General features: G+C 45.8%; 1 protein-coding gene across 2 annotated transcripts in view; it reads left to right on the top strand.

The window, feature by feature from the left end:
• Window positions 1-25,976, top strand: part of Matn2 (matrilin 2) — a 138,720-nt gene that overhangs the window by 99,853 nt on the left and 12,891 nt on the right. For both annotated transcript variants that reach the window (XM_027947724.3, XM_027947715.3), the window contains exons 8-12: window positions 6,452-6,574; window positions 9,408-9,530; window positions 9,778-9,900; window positions 22,014-22,136; window positions 24,208-24,330. In XM_027947724.3, the coding sequence (XP_027803525.2) occupies window positions 6,452-6,574; window positions 9,408-9,530; window positions 9,778-9,900; window positions 22,014-22,136; window positions 24,208-24,330 (615 nt within the window). The remainder of the gene's footprint in view (window positions 1-6,451; window positions 6,575-9,407; window positions 9,531-9,777; window positions 9,901-22,013; window positions 22,137-24,207; window positions 24,331-25,976) is intronic.

Raw genomic sequence — 25,976 nt, 5'->3', positions numbered from 1 at the left:
GGATTTGTTGAGCCAAGTCAGGGTTCAAGCTGAAGTTCCACCTATCTGAAATGAGGGTTCACTTTCTTCCTGGTCCTTACTCCCACAATATGTGTTTGGGAGCTTTAGAAAGAAAACGCTGGGCCCAGAGATGGGTTGTCAAAGGAGCTGATGTCCTCAGTGCTACAACACAAAACACTTGATGGCAGATCTGTCCTCTTTGACAGGAAGGAAGAAGGAAAATAAGACTCTGGAGCATCCCCACAGCTCTCAAGGGGTACAAGGCATCAGCAAGATCAGAGTGAGATGTGCTGAGTGACTCAAACACCTGTCGTCCAGCACACCAGAGGTGTAGACCTCAAACAGGAACTCTTTAAACCAGACTGTTCCTGAGAGACACCAGAAAGAAAGATCCACGAGGACAGAGGTGGCTGTCTTTCTTACTGCCAAGTCCTCAGCAGCTCAGAGTGTTTGGCATGCACAGGTGCAGCCCATGTTTGTTGAATGGATGATGCATGGATAAAGGAATCATTCTGAGATCCATCATCCTGCAGAAACTATTGCAACTATTATTTAAATTCCTCTATATTGTTAGAATGATTTTTTGTTGTTGTTGTTTGTTTGTTTTTTCTTACAGTACTAGAGATTGGACCCGGGGGCTTCCTCTGAACTACACCCAAACCCTTTTTATTTTTTTATTTTGAGACAGGATCTTACTAAGTTGCATCTGCTAGCCCCGAACTTGTGATTCTTCTGCCTCAGCCTCCCCCGAGTAGCTGGGATTACAGGCAAGGGCCACAAAAGATGGCCTTTCTTGGGCATGCATATCATGAACTTTTTCCAAAGAGCCTTCCCTTAGTGTACAGTTATGCGTGCTGGGTTGTTTGTGGTCACCTGACCCTGTCATTTGCAGAACTCTCTGGAGCTTCCACTTAGGGATTTATTCTATATGTTACCACCCTCACCTCTTCCTGGCAATAGGTATAGAAGTGTTCTGCTTGGCGGGACTGTGTTTTCAGAACTTTTCTGTCTACCTCTTCTGAAAAGCACTGTGGGCTGTATGTATAACTGAATCCAGGTGAGTCACATTCGGCTTCTAAGCACAGATTAACTTTCATGCTCATTCTCATAAGGGTTAAAGCTTGTTAGGAGGCAGATGGTTGCAGAGCCCGTATTTTGAAACTGAGCCTGTCTTAAAGGAGATAATTCCTACTGCCCTGCCTGGATATAAAAACCTGGAAACAGTCAAGTAGTAAACGGGAACTTTAATTGAGAGCATTCAAAATGTGAAAACAATTAGGTGGAATATTTTCCATTAGACCACACATGCCTATGGTATGTCAGCGGGTCAACTTTGCTGGCCTGGCTGCTCCCCTCTGCATTGTTGGTACCTTTTTCTAGGCGTGAGTGTGTCAGGGCCTGACTACACCCAGGGAAAATCAGTCACCGGTGGACGCCCATGTGCACTCAGAGCTCTGATGCAGGGAATAATTAGATCTGATTCAACTCAGATTCTCATTATGGTCATTGACTTCCTCTGTGTTACTAATAGAGGGGAAAAGGAAACAAGTTAGGCATGTGGCCATTGGTGGAGACTTTTCTTGAGGCTCTGCATCTCTTACCAATGGTCTAAGATTCCCTCGAGCTCTGCCACTCCCCCCACACCCTGCCTGGAGAGGCTCTGGGAGGAAGAGAAGCCTTCAAGGCAGCGTATGCGTCATTACCAAGGAGGAGGGAGGCTGGGAGCAGCAGTTGGACCACTACAAATTGGCCTGCAGTTGGGCCTCTTCGCACGCTGTGGCACTGGCCAGAGTTCCTAATGCTCATTCCTGAATATTCAGTGCTAACAGCTTCATTTCCTCTTTAGCCAGGTGGCCTACTTTTTGCATCCAGGAAAAATAGAATGTGTCCCTAAAAGCCGGTGTCCTCAGCAGCCCTTCTTTGCATGTCCTGCCTCACCGTTACTTTTTCCATTGTCTTTGCTGGGAACACCCAGCCCTAGACTCCTGAGGTCAGCCTCTCAGAGCCACCCCTGCCTTCATGCTTGCACATTCGGTCAATCATGGCAGACAGCTGGAAACAGTAGCAAGTGCTCACAGTCTCTATGGAGCATTACGTGGCAGAAGGAAGTGAAGAAATTGGGCTTAAATTCTGGGGTTTGTTTTTAGGAGTCTGATGTCTCTCAAGTGATCTGAGCAATACACACGTCCATCCAGCTCAGGAGATGGCCATTTATGTTTAATAGAGGCTGATGGATGTGGGCTATTTTCAGAACTAATAAGAAATGTGTGTTTCAAAGGAATTTGGTGTCATCCAATTAAACTGCAGGGGGAAAAAAAAGAGTTCAAGGAAGAATCTTACTGAAGACTCTTGGCCAGGGTTTGTCTTTCTCCTCGTCTGGGCACAGTTTCTCTTCCTGAAGTTGTTGTTTTTGAATTAAGACATTAATTACGGATGTGGTGATGCCAAGCACAGAGACCAGGGCTGGGTGGCTGTCCCAGTGGAGCCTGGGACTGATGTGGTGCTACTCGGATGGTGGCCTCCAGGATTCCTGATTCTGGTACCATGGTGGTGCCTTCCCCATAGACACTCAAAAAAAAAAAAAAAAAAAAAATCAGTGTAAAGTGCCCAGGCTACACTAAGCCAGGAGATGTGAGGTCTAGTCTTGGCAATGTCACTTGTATCAGCTTTGTCACCTTGGGCCAATTACTTTCTACTTCTCTGGCCCTGAATTTTCTAAATGGAGCAACAGGACTTCTTGCTTCAACATCTTTTTTTTTTTAATATCTATCTATCTATCTACATATCTATATATCTACATATGGATTTAGTTTTATTTATTTATATGTGGTGCTGAGGATCGAACCCAGGGCCTCACATATGCCAGGCAAGTGCTCTACCACTGAGCCACAATTCCAGCCCAGCATTTTCTTAAACTGTTCAGTTTTCCCAAAACTTTCTCTCTGTTCTGTTAGCTGGCATTATAACTTACTGCCTGAGGTCACTAATCTTTCATGCTTATAGTCTGACCCTTTCAGGTCTCCAACTGAATTGGTATGCACAAAGACTATTTAATTTGTTATCTGACAGTCCTGCCATCTGACCTCAGGATTTACTGGACACACTGGACTTTACCAGATCAAGTTACATCCAAGACTGGCTTGTGTGCACCACTTCACAGTTTATGAGGTTCACATAACCAGCTATGGGGTGCATAGGAGGTACTCAAGAAATATTTATTGAATGAATAAATGAGTGAATGAGTATGTAAGTAACACCCTCAAGGCACTATGACTCCTGTGTGTAGAGAAAGCCCAAGAGAGCTAGGCTGGTGGTACATTCCTGTAATCCCACTGATCCAGGAGGCTGAGGCAGGAGGATTTCAACTTTGAAGCCAGCCTCAGCAACTTAGCAAGACCCTGTATCAAAATACAAAATAAAAAGGGCTAAGAATGTGGCTCAGTGGTTAAGCGCTCCTGGGTTCAATCCCTGATTCAAAAAAAAAAAAAAGAAGAAGAAGAAAAAAGGAAAAAAGAAAGAAAACAAAGTGACAATGATTTTGTTGTTGTTGTGGTGGTGGTGGTAGCTACACATAACATAAAACTTACCATTTTTTAAATTTTTAGTTGTAGATGGACATAATACCTTTATTTTACTTTTTTGTGCCTCCCACATGCTAGGCAAGCACTGTACCACTGAGCTATATCCCCAGATTCATTTTAACCATTTTTAAAATGTACATCTCAGTGGTATCAAGTACATTCATATTATCGCACAATCATCCCTACCATCCATCTCCAGAACTTTTTCATCACCCCAAACTAAACTTTACTTATTGAAAAAAAAACTCCCCATTTTTTCTTCTCTTCATTCTCTGACAATCACCAGTCTGCTCTGTCTCTATGATTTTTCCTGTTCTGAGTACCTCATATAAGTGGACTCATCCATTTGTGACTGGCTTATATCACTTAACATAGTGTCTTCAAGTTTTAACCATTTGTAGGATGTCAGAATTTCTTTCTCTTTTAAGGCTGAATAATAATCCAGTGCATGTCTACTTCCCTTTTTGTTTATCCATTCATCCCTCAGTAGACACTTGGACTGCTCCCACTTCTTGGCTTTGTTATGTTGTGAACCTGTATTTCTATACCTACAAGTGAAATTGCTGCATCATCTGTTCAAGTCAATGTTTAATTTTTGGAGGAACTGCCATGTTGTTTTACACAGAGGCCAAATGCTGACTTTGAAGACTGAGTTTACTGAAGATTATTTCTTTTTCCCCGATGGAGTAATAACATGATTCTCACATGCCCTGCACTACATGGCCCCAGACCATGGGGCCTTCATGTTCTTTGTGTTTGTCTGTTTGTATGTGGCTGGTGTTTTGTTGCCAGGCCAATTTCTCTCAATCAAAACTCTTTGCACTGGGCGCGGTGGTGAATGCCTGTAATCCCAGTGGTTTGGGAAGCTGAGGCAGGAGGATCGCGAGTTCGAAGCCAGCCTCAGCAACAGCCAGGCACTAAGCAACTCAGTGAGACCTTGTCCTAAAATAAAATACAAAAAAAGAATGGGAATGTGGCTCAGTGGTTGATTGCCCCTGAGTTCAATTGCTGGTACCCCCAAAACAAAACAAAACAACTCTTTGCTTGTTTCCTGGTACTCAGTTCTGTCTTGCACAGGTAAGGTTGTTGATGAGTCCCAAGCAGATGACCTTAAACTACATGGAGATATTCCATTTCTCCTTGTACAGAAGAATGAATTACAGAGAAAATGCTAAGGGTTCAGGACACAAGAAGACAACATTTCTTTTAGGTCAGCCCTTGTGTGCCATGGACTTGTGCTCAGTCTGCAGTCCTTCTAGGGGACCCCAGTAAATTTCTCCTTATGTCTTTTTGGCTAGAGCTAAAACCAATCCCTGACAAAGGAGAATATAGTTGCCTGGCAGACTTACACCAGTTGTGACTCATGCTCTGGAGGGCCACAGGGTTTTAATGGTGTTGTCAAGACAACTAACAGTGTCTGCCACATACCCAGAAGGAGAACAATGCTGTGCAGTTCAACTAATCCAGCTCCACCAATGAGGTTGGCGGTGACCTTTCCCCTCAACACCAGTCTCATAAAGACCCTCTTCTATAAGCTCATTTGATTTCCTTTTACAATCCTTCACCTCCTCTATAAACTGACAGGCATGGGGTCCTGTGGTTTTAGCATTTTCTACCAGGAAAACAATTGCTAATTGCCTGTTGGTTTGGAGGCAACTCCCACCTGCTGTCAAAAAAAGTGGTTTGGATGGGAGTAAATTTGCCATGGGACAGTAACCTGGGGCAGCATCAGGGATATGAATTCCCAGTTTCATGATATAGACGATATCATGATCAGAGCAAGGTGAAGCACTTGGCACCTTCTCAATGTAACTGCCATTTCCTGACTCCCTTAAGTAGCTGGATATATTGCAAGATTGCCTTTTATTTATTCTGCCTCATGCCATTCAATGTCATTGTCAGATGTCTCTGCAGACAGAAGCTGTCTCGATGCTTTCAGCCCTAGTGATCAGGTTAAGTCAAGGAAGAGGCTGATTGGATTTCGTGAGCTTTTCCATTTTTCTTAGAAGGGGATGGTTGGGTAGTGTGGTCTTCACCCCTGCTCTTAGTTCTTTGACATCAATTTAGTTCAGTTCAATTCAACTGAACCTTGATTTGTCCATCAAATGAGAAAAGAAACCAATGGTGGAGAATCCAGAGGCACAATTCCTGCGTCAGGTTCTCTTTCACAGCAGGCGCTGTTTTCTCTGTGTTCTGTGGAGCATGTATTTATTCACTGTTTATCGAAGTTCACCTGTCTCTCCCTTGCCACTGCAAAATCTTCCTCTTCAAGGCCTCCATCTACACTCCCACCTCCAGCCACCTGTTTGAGCCTTCACAGCTCCATCCTGTGGCTTGCAAGGCCCTGCATGATCTTTTCTACCCAGCCTTGTCTGTCCTCCTGCTCCAGCCATACTCGAAGATCCCTAAATGTGCCCCCTGCCCTTCACTACCAGGCCATGAGCTTGCTATTCCTGAGTTATCACCCTCTGCTTCCTCTGGCTCCATTTACCTGTCTGACTTCTCTCTTCCTTAAGGAATCCGGTTGGCCATCACCTCTTCAAAGATGATCCTGATCACCAGGATGCAGGGAGGCCTCCTCTGTGTTGTTGTGTGTTGTCTAATGACTCTGTTTCCTCATCTGTCTCCTCATTAAAGGATGAAGCCCTGGAGGACAGGGGCCTTGGTCTTGCTTGCCATCACTCCCCCACATCTAGTTCAGGGCCTGGAACTTGTTGGCACGTGAATGAATGAATGATCAGTCCCTCGCTCACCTCTGCAGGCAGCACCCACCTGCTCTCCCTCTAGGGCCTGTGATAGCCCCAGAGGCCATCCGCACAGCCCTGGAGAAGCCTAGAGTCTCAAGGAGGGTCTTTCCTCTCTCCCTTCAGGGATCAACTACTGTGCACTGAACAAACCTGGTTGTGAGCATGAATGCGTCAACACAGAGGAGGGCTACTACTGCCGCTGCCGCCGGGGCTACACTCTGGACCCAAATGGCAAGACCTGCAGCCGTGAGTACCCCAGGGGTGCAGGTGTGAATGGACGGGGGCTCCCAGGATCACTAGCAGCCAAGCGTTGCTGGTGCTCCTTTATTTCCTGTGAGCCTGATGGTCCAACAGACATAAATTTCCTTGCCTGAGTTTTATCATCCATAAAATGGGGCCATAAGTGCTGCCTATTTCATAGTGTGGGTTATGAGGATTGAAAGATTCAATTCTAAGTGTAAAATACTTAGAATAGTGTTGCTGGATACCGTCCTCAATAAGTATTAACTAATATTACTATTTGCTATTAAAAGCATTTACTAAGTTGGCTAGGCATGAATCCAAATCTAAGGTCTGCCACACACTACACGGGTGACCTTGTACTTAACTTCTCCAAGGTTTGACTTCCCATCTATTCAAAAAAGTGAACATAAAAATGGCATTGAAATAAATTAAGCCAAAAAAAAAAAATAGCATTGATCCCCCAGCACTGTGATAGGGAATAATTGGAACCATTTCAATCTCTTGGCCCAGTGCCTGGTGCAAGGTAAACATCCAACCCAGGATAATGGCTCATATCATGGGATCAGTGTCCAGGATCAGGTTGGGACAAGAGGCTAGAAGGAATAGACCTCAGAAAGCAACAGGCTACCCTGGCTGATCCGAGGGCAGAGCTGAGAAACATGGGACTTTTGTGAAGCCTTTTCTTAATTTTCTTGTGTTGGAGCCACAACAAAGCTTCATTTGGTGATGTAAACGCATGGGAACTTGCTGGCCTTGCCAGCTGGATGGTTCCATCATTTTTTATGAGGCACAGTCTCCACCAGCCCTGGCCAGTGGGGTGGGAGCACACGGGTGCTCTGGTAGATCCCTGTGACCCTGGCGCACTGAGAGCTGAGGCTCAGTGACATGGCCAGCGTAGAAGGGGCCCTTTGTGTGGCTTTCCACCCAGCAAGCCACACATCTGCTGCAGCTTTGGAGACAGAGATAGATTGTGAATGAGAACAGTGCAGCTGTTGAACACTTGGACCCTCAACTGCCAGGAGGGGAAGTTTCACAGCTGAAGTATGAGGTCCAGAGCCATCCTCAGGGAAACTTGTTCTCTTTCAGTCTTCAGAGGTAACAAAGTGCCTTGATTAGGCTTTCTAAGGACGGATCTCAGAGGCCAAAGGGCTGTGAATGAGGACATTGGTGTAAAAGCCTGCCCTGGGTTTCTGAGTCCTTCTGAGAAGCCCGTGGGGAACAGGAGGTCTTCCATTCAATCAGGAGATACCCTCTGCAAAAGGAGATTCCCTTTTTCCTGGAGGCTGGGATCTTCCAGCTGCTGGCCCTGGCTCATTTCCTAGTTAAGGCCATGCATGACTTGGCTGACCCACCTAGGTTACTGGAGGTCCAGGCCTGTCTGCCTCTCTCTCCCTGCACGCCTTGGGGAGCTTAGAAGAACTCAGAGGATGGGCCACACAGGAACCCCCTAGATCTCTAGGATCTAGTCAACTTGAAGAAAGTATCAACTAAGCCATTTCTGTCCAAGAGTCCCCAGGGAAAGCCATGGTCTTCCACTCTCCCAAGGCTCAGGGAGCCCTTGGCCATATGAGAGCAAGCCCTTAGAAGGCACTCACTCAGTGTAGGTATTTCATGAGCTCTTTCCATGCACAACTCTCTTGAGCCTCCCAACACCCCTCTGAGCATTAGTATTCTTATTCTATTCAAAGAGTGGGAAACTGTGGCACAAAAAAATTAAGTCAGTTTCTTGGGGTCCCATGACTGGTTAATGGCAGAACCAGGATGTGAACATGGGCACGTAGCTCCTGAGATCCTACAACACCAGGGGACTGTTCCAGAAGGCACTGGTTCCAGGCTCTACAGGAGTGAAGAGGCTCACTTGGTGGCCCTCCACAAGGCCTTCAGTGTTTGTCCAGTCTCAGGGGGAACTTTCTCCATCCAGGAAATCTGGGAGGCAGCCTGCAGGACCGCTCTGCGGGAGCTGTCCACCACAGCTGTGTGTTTCCTGGCTTTCGGCCCTCACTGCCCAGGGACCAGATGTTCAATGTTTGGGTGCCAGGATGGGCCACACAGGCAGGCCCAGGCTTTGGTTTGTTTTCTGAATTTGGATGTCCTGATTATGAGGCTTTTTTGTTGTTGTTGTTGTTATTTAAAAATCACATTTTCTTTTTCATTTTCAAGTAGAAGTGAAACTATGTAGTTAATTCTTACTAAGCATTACTTGATGATAATAATAACAGACGCTCATTAAGCGGTTGCTGTGTGCCAGCTACCATTCTAAGGGCTTTCCATGGATCATCTCCTCTAACTCTCACTGCATCTCTATCAGAAGCAGCCATTATCCCCATTTCTCAAGTCAGAAGATGATGGCACAGAGAGGTCAGGTCATTGCTCAGCAGCCGCGGCAAGGGAGTGGTGGAAGCAGGACTTGGTCCCAAGTGGTTTGATGCCAGACCCTCATTCTTAAGTGATACTGCATCAGCAGTGTGGCTTTGGGCAGGAACCTTTGACCTTCCTGGGCCTCACTTTCCTCTCTGAAAACAAAATCGCTTCCGTTCGCAGTATCACTCAACATGGAGACGGCAGATTTGGCATGTAAGGCCCTGGCCCAGAGTGCCGCTGTCTTTATCATCAGGGACAGCATTTCCCAGTCGTTCAGCTGTATGCACTTTCTCATCAACTAAAGAGATGGACAGGAAAACAAGCAGGGCTGATTTTCCCGAGAGGCTGGGGGTATGGGGTAGAATGGAATCACCCCTGGGGCTCTGCCACTGAGAAGGCTTTGTTTTTCAATCCCTTGGCTGGTGGGGTGTTGCTCTCTCGGTCCCTTTATGTTTCTGTGTTTGACATAATGCAGGGGTGGACCACTGTGCTCAGCAGGACCATGGCTGTGAGCAGCTGTGCCTGAACACGGAGGAGTCCTTTGTGTGCCAGTGCTCAGAAGGCTTCCTCATCAACGAGGACCTCAAGACCTGCTCCAGTGAGTCCCTGTCTGCCCCTCCTTGGTAGGGAAGGGTTTGCAACAGGAGTAAAATGTGCAATTGCTGCAGAGGATGGCAGGTGGTGCAGGGCCCTTTTTTCCTCTGCGAGGGACCGTGTGGGGTAGTCTGTTGGGGACTGCATGCCTTCAGGGGTGGCCAGCATGATGGTCACTTGATTTCTGTTAGCATGGCCCAAAGCCTCACTGGCAGGGCCCCAGGGACCTCATCTAGCTTTTGACTTTGCAGGGGTGGATTACTGCCTGCTAAGTGACCACAGTTGTGAATACTCTTGCGTCAACACGGACAGATCCTTTGCCTGTCAGTGTCCCGAGGGATATGTGCTCCGCAGCGATGGCAAGACCTGTGCAAGTAAGTCCCATCATGCTTGAGGTCCTGAGGCACACAGGACCTGGCATAAGCCTTCTGTGGTTGTGGGTGTGCTGTCGAGATGTGTGTAGGCCTGTGCATCCTCTTTCCTGCCTCCACTGGGCCCTTGTGAATGAGTGTGACTACATCTCTTAGCCATCTGGGCCCTGCCTCTCCCTCTGTCCCAGGTTCCCTTCCCCCACTCCCTGACACAGCTCTGGATCTTTCCACAGTCTGCCTCGATGCTATTTTGAAACTGGACAGAGTCCTAGTTCTTAGCATTCTCCTACGGTTTGAATGTGTTCCCTCCGAAATCCATGTTGAAATTCAATTGCCATTGCAGCAGTTTGAGAGATGGAGACCTTCAGAGGTGATTAGGTTGTCACAAGGGATGAATGCCTTTTCCAGAGGAGAGGGTTAATTCTCAAGGGAGTGGGTTAGTTATGGGGAGAACAGCTGTCATAAAGCAGGTCTGGCCCCTTTGTCCCCCTCTTTTGCATGTGCTGTCTTGCACTTTTCCACCATGAAATAAAGCGGGATGAGGTCCTCGCCAGAAGCTGCACCATGCTCCATCTTGAACTTGGCAGCCTCCAGAACCATGAGCTTGCTAAACCTCTGTCCCTTCTAATCATTCAGTCTAAATAACAATCATGGACTAAGAAAATGCATCAAGATGCTCTCTCTGCTTCACCTGCAGCCATCCTGCCTTGCATATGGATAATCATGTGGGCCACTTGCTGACGGTGGCTGGCTGTGTGCTGGGCACTGTGCTAGCACATGCCTTGTCCCTTCCAGAACAGATGAGAAAACTGCAGCTCCGATTAAGGAAAGAGACCTAGGTTCCCCGCTATGAAGTGGGGGTTTGCATTCTGCTCTGTGTGACTTCAGAGTCAGTTCTGGAAGGAGGAGAGGCTCCTAAGAAACCCTTTGCCCCCTCCCTGATGGTCTCCCAGTACATGGAGGGGTTGGCGGTTGTCTGAGTACATGTTTCCCCGTGGCTGTTCCTAACCCCATATATACATGATCCCAGATAGCCTTCTCTGCTTTACCCAAGGGTGCAGCTGGTTTGCTGCCCTGCTGTCCCCTTTCCTTGGACCAAGATAATGAATTGAAAAAGATGGTCATTTTGAGAAAAGCAATCAGTAATGGAGAAAAAAAAAAGACCATAATTTACTTGCCCCTATCCTTCTGGTCTTTCTGGTTATAAGATCAAATTCCTTGAACACTAGTACAACTGTGGCCACAACTATATCCACCTTTTTGTATTGTCCTTTCACAACATTCACAAGGACAGAGGAGCTGCCAGCATAGCCTTTCCATGAGGTCTAGGAGAGAACGTGTCCCCAGTTTGGGATAGAGTCTTAGATCTCAGCAAATGGGTTATCCATGTTATTTCATGTGACTCCCTGCCCAGTTGCCTCCCAGACTGCTACTGTAGCCAGCTCATGGAGGGACTGGGCACTGGGGGGTGCAGAAAAGGGTGAGTGTGTCAAATAGCATCTCCACCTGACGACAGGCCAAAGGCAGAACCAAGGGGATTTGTGGGTTTAATTCTCCACCATAATCTTAGCTTATGCGTGCCCTTCCTTTGTCCTCCTCTTTACTGTGATCATCAGGAACTGAGCATAAGATGGTTGCAGGACTTCTAAAAAATTCTCACAGACCCTTCCAAGCCCGTGCAGCCCCCCTCCTTTCAATGTCTTGCTTTTCCTACATCTGTTTTATGCCTTCACCACTTTGAAATGTTGCCCGTTTTCTTATTTAATTGTGGGTTCATAACTTATGGCATAGTGACATCATCTTATGAGTAATTAAAAATGAATTTGGATGCTTATACATGGTTGGATCTATATGAGAACTTTTATCAGATGGGTTAGCCCTGTCCTCAGGAACGGCACAGGAGAGACACTTTATCCTCTAGAGCTTCCCCGATTGTAGACTTTCTACCTATTTTGGAATGATCCAGTCTGATTGCCCTGTTCTGTAATGGTGGGCTAGGTTTTCACTGTGGCATAGCTGATGGGGATGGGGATGTTTGTTCCCCAGCCCTACGTCAGGTGACACAGAGATAGATGACATAACTATTCCTTTTGGTAAAGCCTGCTGGGCAGTGGATGGGAGCGAGCTAGGTCAACCTGGCTCTGTAGCTGAGGGCCTCCTTGGCCTGAATAAAGGCAGCCTCCACTCAGAGCCTTGACAGCAGATGGTCTGAAGAGCCCCTCACTTCCCTTCCAGAAAGTTCTCTGAAACATGGAGCTAAGGCCTAGGTTGTTGGGCCCTTGGGTACAAGTGGACACTGTGTGTGGTCCTTACACCCCTCTGGGCACCTTGGCTCTCTGGGTTTGGAGTGAAGCCTGTCCTTCCTTCCTCTCAGCCCTCTGACCCTCAAGCTCTGATTATTCAGATTTGGGTAGAGGATTGGGGTAGATTCTTCCACCAGCTGAGATGTCCCCCACTGCTGAGGTAGACTTTGTACAAGGGCCTCCCAGCACCAAGAAAGACTCCATGGAGCGATGTGCATGGAGTGCATAGCCTATTGGCCAGTGAGCTCCTGGAGGTCAGAGGTTGGAAGGCTCCGTCTTATCTGGAGTCAGAGCTCCCAAGGGCTCAGTAAAGTGAACCAAGAGGGCAAGTGAGTAGACAGACCAGCCGCGTTTCCATCCCATGGCCCTGGTACATGGTTTACTACCTGCTCAATAACCTTCAATGACTCCCCATCGTCTTCTAGGGTAGATTTCCAATGGCCTTCCTTGATGTGGCCGTATGGGAGACACCCCTCCTCTGCCTCTTTAACACTGCCTTCCTGGGCTTCAGCCAAAGTGGCAAGTCCTCTATTCTCTGAGCAGACCCTACACCTTCCAGCCTATCCTGTCTCCACTTAGGGATGTTCTCCCGACTCCTCACCCTACCATGGAAACCCAGTGTCACCATCTCCAGTGTCACCTCCCCCCATGGGAAACTTCCTCTTCCTCTTTACCGACTGGCTGCCCCTTTCCTCCTGCCATTCCCAGGCTCACTGGGGACCTTTCTGCTTGTTCTCCTACCTGGCCTCCCCCGTGGCTCTCTGCAGACATCTGAGAAATAGCATGGCAGAACATAAAGAGTATTGAACTGGGACCCTAAAGATTAAATCTTGTCACTCTTATCCTGGGCAAGGGAGTTGGCCCTCTCTGGGTCTGATTGTTCATCTGTAAACTAGAAATGATCATTCCTCTCTCTCTCTCTCTCTCTCCCCACCCCTCCCTCCTTCTCTCCCCTGCACCCATTGAGGGCTCCTGTGGCACAGGGAGAGCTGTTCATCAGAATTCTTTATGAACTTGTAGAGTGATGGGCACCCCTAAGTGCCCTTGTCAGGATGTGACCTCCTCACCATCAGACTGCCCTGCACTGAGAAAAGGCCAGAGGAGGCTCCCTGCATTGCTGCCTGAAGATCCTTCTCTCAGGTCCAGGCCTGCCCTCCTTGGCCAGGCCCTAGAAACCCACCATCCTGGAAGGGGTTGGACTCCGGAGTCCATTGTCTGTCCTAGGGGCGGCCCTCCCTCTGGCTGTGGAGGATGCTAACGGGGATCTAAGCACCAGCCTTAGGGCCCTAGGGATTTGGTTGGCCATGCTCCCAGTCCAGCTACCTCAGGTTGATCTGCAAAGACTTGTTTAGGCCTGAGGCACCTAGCTTGGCCTCCAAGGGATGATGCAGCCCTGAGCAAGGCAAGGGGAGTGTCTTAGTCTTCTCAGGCTGCCATGACAAAATGCCACAGATGGGGCATTGTTTCTTAACCACAGAAATGTATTTCTCACAGTTCTGGAGTCTGGAAGTCTGAGATCAGGGTGCCAGCATGGTCAGGTTGTGGTGAGAGCCTTGCTCCTTTCTTGCAGACAGCCAGCATCTCTGGCTGTTCCTCACATGTCAGAGGGGAGAGAAAGAGAGTGTGCACATAAGAGAACTAGTGAGCTCTTACGCGGTAAGAGGGCACTAATACCATTAGAACTGAGCCTCACCCTCATGACCTCGTCTAAGTCTTTTCAGCTTCCAAAGTGCCCACCTCCACATACCACTGCATCCCAGGATAGGGAGTCAGCATGTGAATTTGGGCATGGGCCACCGTGCAGCAGGAAGCCAGGGGTGAGGGAAGAGGACCACCCTCACCATGGTGCAATAGAAGGAACATTAGAGGCCATCCCTTGCTTTTGTAGGAAGCCAGCACAGGGAAGAAAATGATATCCCCAACATGCCTGGGGGTCAATGGCAGAACCAGAACTAGAACCTGGGTCCACTGATTTGAGATCTCTTGCCCATTGTGAGATATTCACAAAAACGTACATTTCAGTTCAGCTGTTTCTCAGTCTGACAAAAGTTCATACAGAGGTAGCAAAGGATTGGTTGCTCCTAGTTTGTTTTGTTTTGTTTTTTAAAAATATTTTCTTACTTGTTGATGGACCTTGATTTTTGTTTACTTATTCATACGTGGTACTGAGAATTGAACTCAGTGCCTCTCACATGTTCGGCAAGCATCCTACCTCTGAACTACAAGCCAGCTCACTGCTCCTACTTTTATTATAAGAAAGCCAGGAAATGCTGTCAGCCTTTAGTTACCTTTTTGGCAGGGGGCCACCATGGCCATCTCCCTCTGGGATTGAGTTGGTTTTAATAACTTCATATGTAGAGCCCCAGAGGTAGGGTCTGTCACCAACAGAGATGCTAGTGCATAGAACACGTGACCCCCACCATTGCTGTCTCACAGACCTGTGAAACTCACCAGATGTGTAATCCAGATGTGGGCAGCAATGTGTGTCAACCATAAAAACCTGAGCTACTTCTTGAAACTTATCATCATCCTCATCACAAATTGCAGACCTCATTTTTGGTACAGCTAGTGTGATCTGCCTCCTCATGTGGGAAAGGAAGATGATCTTTTCTTTGGGAAATGTTTTCTTCCCACCTCCTAAGACCTCTTGTAAGCCCCTTACCTGTTCCTCTTAAGCTATGGTTCCTAATTGAGCCTCTCACTCCTTTCTTGGAACTGGAGTCTGGTTACTTTCTTAAGGTCTTGTTTTTTAATTCTTTTTTTTATTTTTGTACGGGGATTGAACCCAGGGGCATTTAACCACTGAGCTACATCCCGAGCCCTTTTTTGTAGTTTAGTTAGAGACAGGGTCTTACTAAGTTGCTTAGGGCCTTACTAAATTGCTAAGGCTGGCTTTGAACTTGTGATCCTCCTGTCTCAGCCTCCAAAGCTTCTGGGATTATAGGCATGTGCTACCATGCCTGGCCGGTTTTTTTATTCTTATTCTCTACAAGTGTTTACTGTGCACCTGCAGTGTGCTTATTGCCAGGGATCCCTGGTATTGACACAGATTTATTTTTTGCCCTAGATTATTTTCTGCCCAGTTGAAGTTTAAAGTTTCACTGGGGGCAGTGTGCACACCTGTAATCCCAGTAGCTTGGGAGGCTGAGGCAGAAGGATCACAAGTTCAAAGCCAACTTCAGCAACAGTGAGGCACTAAGCAATCAGTGAGACCCTGTCTAAATAAAATACAAAAAAAGTCTTGGGATGTGGCTCAGTGGTTGTGTTCCCATGAGTAAAATCCCTGGTACCTCCCCCCAAATTTTTTAAAGTTTCTCTGGGAAGAGGGATATTAAGGACATATCATCTTTTTGGGCAGTGAGAATTGGGGAAATGTGTGTAGGAGAAGTGCCATGGGAGTGTGTGGCAAGGGGGATCATACCCATGTCTAGAGAAAGACATTTAATCCAACACTAGAGATTGAGTGGAGAATCTGACCAGAGGTGGAGTACAAAAGCTAACCAGCACATGCCGGCCTAGGGTTCAGATGTGAACTGCAGGGAGATTAGCATTCAAGTGCTCAGTACTGAGTATTGTGAGAGGGAGCCATCGGACACAGGCGGGACACATCACCTGCAGCACTGAGAGTTACAGGAAACTGTCTGGACACAGGCCTCCCTTGAGCAAACTTTTAGCTTGTCTCCTGGGAATCTACCTGTCAAGCAGGATGACTAGAGGGTGTGCAGCTGGACCAGGAAACAGAATCCATAGATTTTTGATCTGCTCTTCCTTCTGCCCGCAGCATAGTCAAGACAAATCACCTGTGTAGGTTCAGGGGCTTTGGAAAAGACCCTACCTCTCCCTGACCATCAGTTTTCTTATCTCTTAAAAAAAAAAAGACGGGGGCGGGAGCGGGGGAGGGGAGGCCCTGGATCAATGCATTTCCAGGGTCTCTTCCAGTCCCCAAATAAAAGTAGTACCTGGCACAGAGTTAGTGTTCCATAAACACTTGCTGAACAAATGCAGCCATCCTTGGAGTGGTCCCCCAGGCTGAAGACCCCCCTGTTGTAGTGAGATGGTGGCTCTCGTCCTCCACCTGGTGGGAGCCATTGTAGTACTGCTCCACAGGGGAGTATTTGTGGAGAAACTGACCTCAAGTTGATTTCCAGACTTAGTAGAAAGCACTGGAACCTAGGGCCAGGGAGTTAACTGTAATGCACCTTTGGCCGTCTCTCATTTTCTAAATGTGGTTCTCTGAATTTATAAGTGGCCCAGAACATCCCCAATATGCAGAAACTGAACATTTTGCTGAATAAATGAGAATTATGCATTCTGCAAGGCTGATGCGTGGGAAAGAGTGGGGAGCCCAGCTGACCACCAGCATCCACGCCCCACAGGAACTTCATTGGGAACATCTGCATAAAACCCTGTGACGTGGATTTAATTACCCTTGGTTTTAGAGTAGAAAATTGAGGAAACATGTTCTTTTATTCAACAGCCCTTTTCTGGGAGCTGTTGTGTGCCAGGCATTCTCTATTCTCTATTTCCATCTCTATTCTGGATATGGAGAGGAGGACAGAGTCTGTGGTCTGTTGGGGCATCAGAGCCCACGTAGTCATGGCCTGTTTTAGTCAGCTTTTGCGTCACTGTGACCCAAAGACCTGACAAGAACAATTAGAGGAGGAAAAGTTTATTTGGCTCATAAACTCAGAGGTTTAGTCTATGGTCAGTTGACTCCGTGTCTCTGTGCCCAAGGTTAGGCAGATCATCATGGTGGAAGGGCATAGCAATGAGAAAAAGCAGTGAGAGAACTCTGTTATCAGGGGCAAAATACAGACTCAAAAGGCATGCCCCCGGTGACCACCTCCTCCAACCACATTCTGCCTGCCTACAGTTACCACCCAGCTAATCCAGACGAGTGGATTAATCTACTGATGAGGTTAAAGTTCTCATAATCTAATCGTTTCACCTCTGAACCTTCTTGCATTGTCTCACTCATGAGCTTTTATGGGGGGACACCTCATATCTAAACCATAACATAGCCCACGAGGAGAGGACTCAGACCAACCCCAAATCATATAAATAGATGTTCAACTATAATTTGATACTACTGAAAAGGGCAAAGAAACCGAACTTTGAGACCTTTGTGGAGAGACCAGGGTAGTGAGCTGGAAGAAGAGCAAGAGGTGACTCAGGAGAGGACAGTGGAGGTGGAGGAACCTTCTGGGGAGGGAAGACTGTGCAAAACCCTAAAGCCAAGGGGACTGTGGGGGTGGTGGGGTTGGGGGGCAGGTTGTGCCAGCCCTGTCAAGGATTTCCTGTCTTATTGGAATTCAAAAAGCATTCAGGGATCCTAGGCAGGGAGAAGAGTGGTGTGAGCAGATTTGCATCTTGCAAAGAGCACCCAGGGATCCACAGGGAGGACCGACTATAGAGAGTTGAGATGTGGAGATCAGTTAGTAGTTGATATAACAACCCAAGAGAAAGATGAGTGCTTTTGGTCCATGATGGTAAAGGAAGAATAATTGGGACACTTGAGAAGGTCACTAATTAAAAGTTTTGGGTCCACTGACAACATCTTACCCCTGGGGGTTTAACAGAATCATTGGTGGGGCTTTTAAAAAAATCCAAGACCCAGGCAACACCCCAGACACCCTGAATTAGAAACCATGACAGAGAATACCTTACGTTGTTGGTGGGTGTAGAGATTGAAATAACTTCTTTGAAGAATACCTTAGAAATATTTATTAATTTTTAATGTTCAGACCCTTTGTCCAGGCAATCCCACATCCGGGTGTATTTTTTTTGATATATCTTCATATCATATGCAAAACTATGTGTGCAAAAATATTTATTACAATAGTGTTTATAATAGCAAAAGACTAGGAACCACCTAGATGTCTATCAAATAAGAGACTGGTTAAATGAATTGCAATGCAATCTTTAAAGATGATGATGTTAGATATTTTTTATTCTTTTTAAATATACATGACCGTAGAGTGTATTTTGACATATTATACATACGTGAAGTATAACTTAGAAGCCCATTCTTGTGGTTGTACATGATGTGAAGTTACACTGGTCATGTGTTCATATATGAACATAAGAAAGTTATGTCGGATTCATTCTACTGTCTTTCCTATCCCCTATCCCTATCCTTCCCTTCCCTTTCCTTCATTCCCCTTTGTCTAATCCAATGAACTTCTATTCTTCCCCCACCCCCTTATTGTGTGTTAGCATTTATATATCAGAGAGAACATTCAGCCTTTGATTTGGGGGGATTGGCTTATTTTACTTAGCTTGATAGTCTCCATTCATCCATTTACTGGCAAATGCCATAATTTCATTATTCCTTTTAAAAATTTTTTTGTAATTGTAGATGCACAGAATGCCTTTATTTGTTTATTTTTATTTTTATATTTGTTTTTGGTACCGGCAAATGAACTCAGGGGCACTCGACCTCTGAGTCACATCCCCAGCCCTATTTTGTATTTTATTTAGAGACAGGGTCTTACTGAGTTGCTTAGTGCCTCACTTTTGCTAAGGCTGGCTTTGAACTCTCAATCCTCCTGAAAGAACTAAAGCTGTTTTATTACCTTGGAAAATAGGATATTCTTATTAGAAATGCATGGCGGTGGGGGGTGCGGGGAAGCTTGCCTCCAACAGCCCATGCCCTGTAGCTGGACATTTGGGGCTGTTTTGCGTTTTCACTATTACAAACAGTGCTACCACACACGACTTGGGAAATATTTCCCTTCACATTATGCAAGGGTGTCTATAGGAGAGAGTTCCAGAAGTGAAGCTACTAGGTTAGAGGTGCATTTTGGAACTCTGGTACTGCCAGATACTCCTCCAGAGGGAAACATGCCTTTTAGTAGATTTGACTTTGGAACTGTGTGCCCACGTGCCTGTTTTGCCTTAAACAATTGTCTCTGCAGGAGGTTCTGGTGATCCTCTGAGAGTGAGAACTCACCCTCTCTACTCTATTAATCAGGTGCTCTGAGGGGAGGGCAGCAGTTTTTTGTAAAAACTCTACACATGCTGGGTTTTTTTCCCCCAGGGGGCTATTGCTGAAGATCAAACCCAGGGCTTTATGCACGATAGTCAAGCGCTCTACCACTGTGCTGTACCCGCTAGGCCTCCCCACATGCTTTTAAAGCATGCACACAACAAAAATTCCCAACAGCTACTAGTCTGAAAGCCCAGGAGAACTGAGCAACTGGGCTGGGAGCTCCGTGGCCTGTAGCCAAGGGTGAAGACATGCCCTGTGGGCACATGGCTTCTTCCTCTGCTGCCTCTGATAAGGGAAAGCAGTGCCCATCTGTTAGATGCAGACTGGGGTCCCTCTAGCTCAGGAAAGCCTGGGGTTCAGCAGCTTTTAGGTCTGATGGGGGAGACTCCCACCGCTCTTCAAGAGGAATAACTAAGCTGAAGGTAAGAGGGCAGGGTGGGGGGAGGAAGGGCATGCTCAGAGGGGTCTGGATTATGGCTTGGCAGGGCCAGCTGGCCTGGAAGAACTATAGCTATTTTATTACCTTGGAAATAGAGTATCCTTATTAGAGATGCATGGGGGTGGGGATGGGGTGTGCGGGAAGCTTGCCCCAACCGCAAGCCAGCCAGCCATCTGTGTTATGGATCACTCAGTTGTACTTTCCACTACGTGAGGAACTACCCCAAGCCGTGGGGGAAATGTTCTGCATTAATAATGAATTCAGAATGTGCCCAGAGAAGCAAATCATGTTCGAGCAAACGAGAGTCTCCAACTTTGTTTCGAATCTCTTCTGCAGTTATAAATTCAGTTAACAACATTTTCCCATTGTTCAAAGATTTTGGCAGCGCTTCGGCCCGAAGAAAGACAGGCATAATTCCTCTCTTGCTGGAAAGCTTACTTTAGCATATAGCAATGCAGTATAGTCAGGAAAAACATGAGATTTATTATCATAAAATAACATTTTTAGTTTGATTTTTCCAGTTATTAATAATTGGTCTTGGAGAGGCAGTATCAGCCTTCCAAAACCTTATTTTTCCTTGGTAGTAAATGAAAATAAGAGTCTCTGCCTTGACTAACCCCCAGGGTGGTTCTGAGGGCTCCCCTCCAAGAAGAAATCCTGCAAAAATGCTTCACAAAAAAGGTATATGGCTCGTGCTTAATTATAAAATTCATCATGTGATTTGGAGCCTTGTTGCCTTCAATATGCATATGCATTGTGGAAAGTCTACTCACTCTAAGAGGATTGAGTTGCCTCTCCGAAATGTGTATGGTTCTTAAACAAAGTCACTGTCCTTAGCATCAGGATTTTAACAGGTGCACAAATCTTCCGGTTCTCCAGAAAGTTCCCAGTCCTGTAGAGAGCAATGTCATCTTTCAATAGCTGGATCCAGCAACCTTGGGGTCATCCTTGACTCTTCTGCTTTGTCCATGTGAAAATATTCTCTATCAATCCATCAGCAAATAGAGGCTCTGCCTTCAAAACATAGCCACAGGGGCTGTGCGTGTGGCTGAGTGGTAGAGTGCTGGCCTAGCATGTGTGAGGCACTGGATTCGATCCTTAGCACCACATAAAAATAAATTAAACAAATGTATTACGTCCATCCAAAACTATAAATAAATAAATAAATAAATAAATAAATAAATAGTAAAACAAAACAAAACAAAACAAAAAAAAAACATAGCCACAGTCTGACCATGTCTCACCAGCCTGCTCTGAGCTGCTAGCATGATTGCAGTTGGCCGTTCCCAGGGCTCCGCTCTCCACCATCCTCCCCCATACTCCATTATAAGCAGATCAGTCCTTTCCAAATGAAGTCATGGCATGTCACTCCACTGCTCCAGTGACTGTGCTTCTCACTCAGTCCTGCCCTGCTGTGAATCCCACATGCTCCGTCCTTGGCCCTCCCTGCCCTCCCTCCCTGGCCAGCTCTGGTTGCAGTGGCCTGCTTGGCTCTCTCCTGGCCCTGCACTGGGCAAATGCTCTTCTTTCTTGCTGGCAATGCTCTTCCCCAGGCACCACCACTCACTCCCTCTCTTTCTTTATTATTCATTTATTTATTTGGTAGGGGTCCTGGGGAAATGAGTTGCATAGCTCCTCACTTTTGCTGAGGCTGGCTTTGAACTCGTGATCCTCCTGCCTCAGCCTCCCGAGCCCCTGGGATTAAAGGAGTGCACCACGCCGCCCAGCTTACTTCTTCTCTTTCTTTAGGGCTCTGCTCAGTGCCAACTTATCTGGCTGCATGTAAAAAGCTCCAACCTACACTCTTTATATCCTGCTTTTTCTCTAGAGCACTTTTCCCCACCTGATATCACATATGTGTTTGTCTGTTGGTCTTCCACACATCTCACCTACTAGACATAAAGCTTCCCCAAAGCAGAAACTTTGTTGTGTTCATTGTTCTATCCCCAGAGCCTAGAACAGTGCCTGGCCCAAGTAGGAACTCACAGGATATTTGTTAACTGAACAAATGAATGAATGGATTACCTACGTGTGAGTCAAAGATGCTTACATAGAAATGTAAATAAATTGGTAAAATGTGACAACCATTGAAGTTATGCTTATTTTCTAATATTTATAGGCTATTTATATCTCTCATTTTGTAAACTGTCTTTTTGTATTTTTTGTTCATTTTTGCTGTGGAGGTGATCGTATTATTTTGTTTATGTGTGCTCTGTATGTATTAAGAATTTTTGTTCACAGACACACATTCTATCCTGAAATGTGCCCTGTGGGAAAAGACACTGCTTTAATTGAAGGTGTCTGAAATGTCTTTTATGAATGAATAAGTCATTAACGTATGAGTCATTTTCTTCTGGTTTTCCAATTCTAATTTGATCCTCAGAATTGGACTCTTGTGCTTTGGGGAACCATGGTTGTGAACATTCGTGTGTAAGCAGTGAAGACTCGTTTGTGTGCCAGTGCTTTGAAGGGTATATACTCCGTGACGATGGGAAAACCTGCAAAAGTAAGTTTTACTGGCACGGGCTCACATTACTCTGAGTCAGACCGTGGCAAGAAATTCACTGTTCTGATCTCCGTATAAATCAGTTACTTTCAAAATTCACTGTGGGGTTCTGGATGGGATCCTGAAACACAAAAAGGATACTTAGGGAGGCCCTAAGTGAATGTAAATAAGCTATGGACTTTAGTTAATAATGTAGTAATGTGTGTTCATTTATCCTAAAAACGATGCCATACTATTTAAGATGTTAATAATAAACATGGGTGTGGGGCACATGGGAATTCTCTGTACTGTTTTTCATTTTTTTCTGTAAATCTAAAACTGTCCTGAAAAATAAAGCCTAGGGCTGGGGTTAGAGCTCAGTGTAGAGCATGTGTTTAGCATACGTTGAGGTTCTGGATTCAATTCCCAGCACCTAAGTTAGTGAATAAGTCTATTAAAGAAATATGGACAAGCAAGGAAAAAAATAAAATAAAAAGGAAGTCATTGCCAGAGCTGTAACTGAAGTTGCTCATTTATATGCTCTGTGTCATATAAGTGTGTTAGTTTGCTGTCATTGTGACAAAATACCTGAGGATAAGCAACTTAAAAGGAGGAAAGATTTATTTTGACTCTTGGTTTCAGTCCATGATCAGGCTCCTTTGCTTTTAGGCTTATGGTAAAGCAGAGCATCATGGTGGAGAGCACATGGTGAGGCAAAGCTGCTCACTTAGAGGAGAGGAAGGGTCTGGGTCCCAATATACCCTTCAAGGTCACACCCTCAATGACCTACTTCAGTGTTCTATCACCTTCCAATGTCATCAGCAGCTGAGGACCGAACTTTCAACACATGAACTATAGGGGGGCACATTTAAGATCCAAATCATAACAAGAGGTTCAGCAGTATACTCTTGCAGAAAGGTGTACACTGGAAAAATCAAGGTTTAAACTGGGCACAGTGGCACATGCCTCCAATCCCTGCAGTCCGGGAGGCTGAGGCAGGAAGACTCCACATGAGTTCAAAGCCAGCCTCAGCGACTTAGCCAGGCCCTAAGCAACTTCGTGTGACCCTGTCTCTAAATAAAATATAAAAATGAGCTGGGGATATGACTCAGTAGTTAAGTGTCCCTGGGTTTAATCTTTAGTACCAATTTTAAAAAAAGAAAAGAAAGAAAAGAAATCCAAGGTTTAATTTTTTTTTTTTTTTTGGTGGTAGTAGTGAAGATTAAACCCAGGGCCTTGTATATGTTAGGCAAGTACTCTACCACTAAGCTACATCCGTAACCCCTTAATCTACTTTTTGATTAGCCATTTATTAGCTGGGAAAGTTGTTTAACTTCTCTGAACCTTTGCTTATTTACCTTTAATAATTTTGTTGTCGTCATTTCTGGTAGCACCAATCCCCTCATGGAGGCCACCTTGTCTGGAGGTCATTCTTGTTTCGGAAAGCAGAGCCTCTTACACAGGGCCTGACTAGGACAAGTAGCCCTAGCGTACCTTAACTGCGGGTGTAGATCTCCACACACATCTTGGTATAACCAAAGGGAGAGGTGTGACCTGGGCAGATGATTCCCATCCCTAACGGTTATTTCTTCCTCAAGCTTCCCGAAGCCCTTTCCAGAGAGCAACTTAATTGACACTATGTGAAGAAAAGATGAGTAACTGAAATTATTACCCTCGTTTTTCAGACAGGAAAGCTAAGACTCCAGGAGGTTAAGTGATTCTCCTAAGTCATATATTATGTCAGGGACAAAGCCAAAATTAGATTTCAGTGCTGCTCATCTAAATTGAAGTTTAATCTCCTAAGTAATCAGACCAACAGTGTTTCCATTCTGGTATCAGAAGCAACGTCTGCACAAAGCTGATGATGGATTGCATTTCAATAAGACACTGAAGTAGGTGCCGGCAAATGATGAAGGTGATGCTAGTGAGAAACTTGGAAGATTTAGCTCTTACGAAAGCCCCTAAACTTCATCCCCTAGTTTTACCATCAGCTCAAGTGGCACTGGGGTGCAGTGGCCAAGATGGAAGGATCCTACAAGTCCAGGTAAAATTTTGTTGGTGCAGTTGTTTTGACTGGCTCTGCCCTCCTCAGGGAAAGACGTCTGCCAAGATGTGGCCCATGGCTGCGAGCACATTTGTGTGAACAGTGAGGAATCGTTCATCTGCAAGTGCTTGGAGGGCTTCAGGCTGGCGGAGGATGGGAAGCGCTGTAGAAGTAAGTAGCCTCGGGTGGAGCGCCTCTCCGTCTGTGGTGCTCAGGCAGCTACAGATCTTCATTTAATCTTTAAAATCTTCCTTTTAAAAACTTTTAACCAGTATCACGAATAAGACTTCCTACCTTGGCCTGAGATCAAGTCATTCAGACCTTGGTTCTTTGGGAATTTCTACGTGGATCTTGAGTTGTCAGGCTCTTTGCTTCTCTCTCTCTTCTCTCAGCTGTCAGCCTTTTCCATTCTCATTGTGTGGATGCCCAGAGCCCAGCACAGTGCCTGCTAGTCATTGGGAGGAATTAGAATCTCTGCCAGCAGTCACTACTCAAAAACCCACAGAAAACTCCCTTAGACCCTCTCCCACCCTTTATCATTACTTATAAGTTCTGCCAAGAGGAAAAAAGAACTGTAGTTATCCTTTGGTCCTTGAATCTATTCTTTCTATCACTTGCTTCTATAGATGACTCAGAACAGACTCTTAGAGTTTGGCTGGAAAGTGTATTGGGGTTCTCTAAAGAAACAAGACTGGGCTGGGATTGTGGCTCAGTGGTAGAGCACTCGCCTCTCATGTGCGAGGCCCTGGGTTCGATCCTCAGCACCACATAAAAATAAATAAATAAAATAAAGGTATTGTGTCCAACTACAACTAGAAAATAAATATTAAAAAGAAACAAGACTATTATATGTGAGAGAGAGGGGAAGAGATGGGAGGGAAGAAGAGAGATTGATTTGAAGGACTTGGCTCTTGGGAATGTGGAGGATGGAAAGTATGATGTGAGCAGAGCAGGCTTGGAGACCCAGGAAAAGCTGATGTTGTACCAGGGTCTGAAAGTGGTCTAGGTGCAGAATTTCCATTTCCTTGGGGAACCTTAGTCTTCTTCTCTTACGGTCTTCAACTGTTTGGATGAGGCACACCCACATTATGGAGGGTAGTCTGCTTTACTCAAAGTCTACCAGTTTAAATGTCAATTCATCTAAAAATTACCTCCACAGCAACATCTAGACTGGCGTTTGACCAAATGACCAGGCACAAAAACCTAGCCAAGGTGGCACATAAAAGTAGCCATCCTAGTCCCCAAGAAAGAGAGAGATGTGGATGCACCAGCTAAGTGAGGAGGGCATTAGAAGAGTACAAGGTCCAGGCTGGGTTGTGGCTAAGAGGTAGAGTGCTTGGCTAGCACATGTGAGGCCCTGGGTTCGATCCTCAGGACTATATAAAAATAAAGAAATAATTTTTTTAAAACCCTAAGATTAAAAAAGAAGAACGAGGGCTGGGGATGTGGCTCAAGTGGTAGCGCGCTCGCCTGGCATGCGTGCGGCCCGGGTTCGATCCTCAGCACCACATACAAACAAAGATGTTGTGCCCGCCGAAAACTAAAAAATAAATACATATATAAAAAAAATTCTCTCTCACTATCTCTCTCTGTCTCTCACTCTCTCTTAAAAAAAAAAAAAAAGAAGAAGAAGGAAAGCATAGGGCAGGGATTTATCTTCACCATGAGATTCTGTCTATGAGTTATCAGTTTTCCTTTTTTTTTTTTTTTTAATGGTACCAGGGATTGAACCCAGGGCTACTTAACCACTGAGCCACATCCCCAGCCGTTTTTATCTTTTACTTTGAGGATCTCCCACTAAGCTGCTTAGAACCTCA

This window comes from Marmota flaviventris, chromosome 15 (genome assembly GCF_047511675.1).
Source record: "Marmota flaviventris isolate mMarFla1 chromosome 15, mMarFla1.hap1, whole genome shotgun sequence".
In the NCBI taxonomy this organism is placed as follows: domain Eukaryota; kingdom Metazoa; phylum Chordata; class Mammalia; order Rodentia; family Sciuridae; genus Marmota; species Marmota flaviventris.
This window is presented reverse-complemented; position numbering and strand designations above follow the sequence as displayed.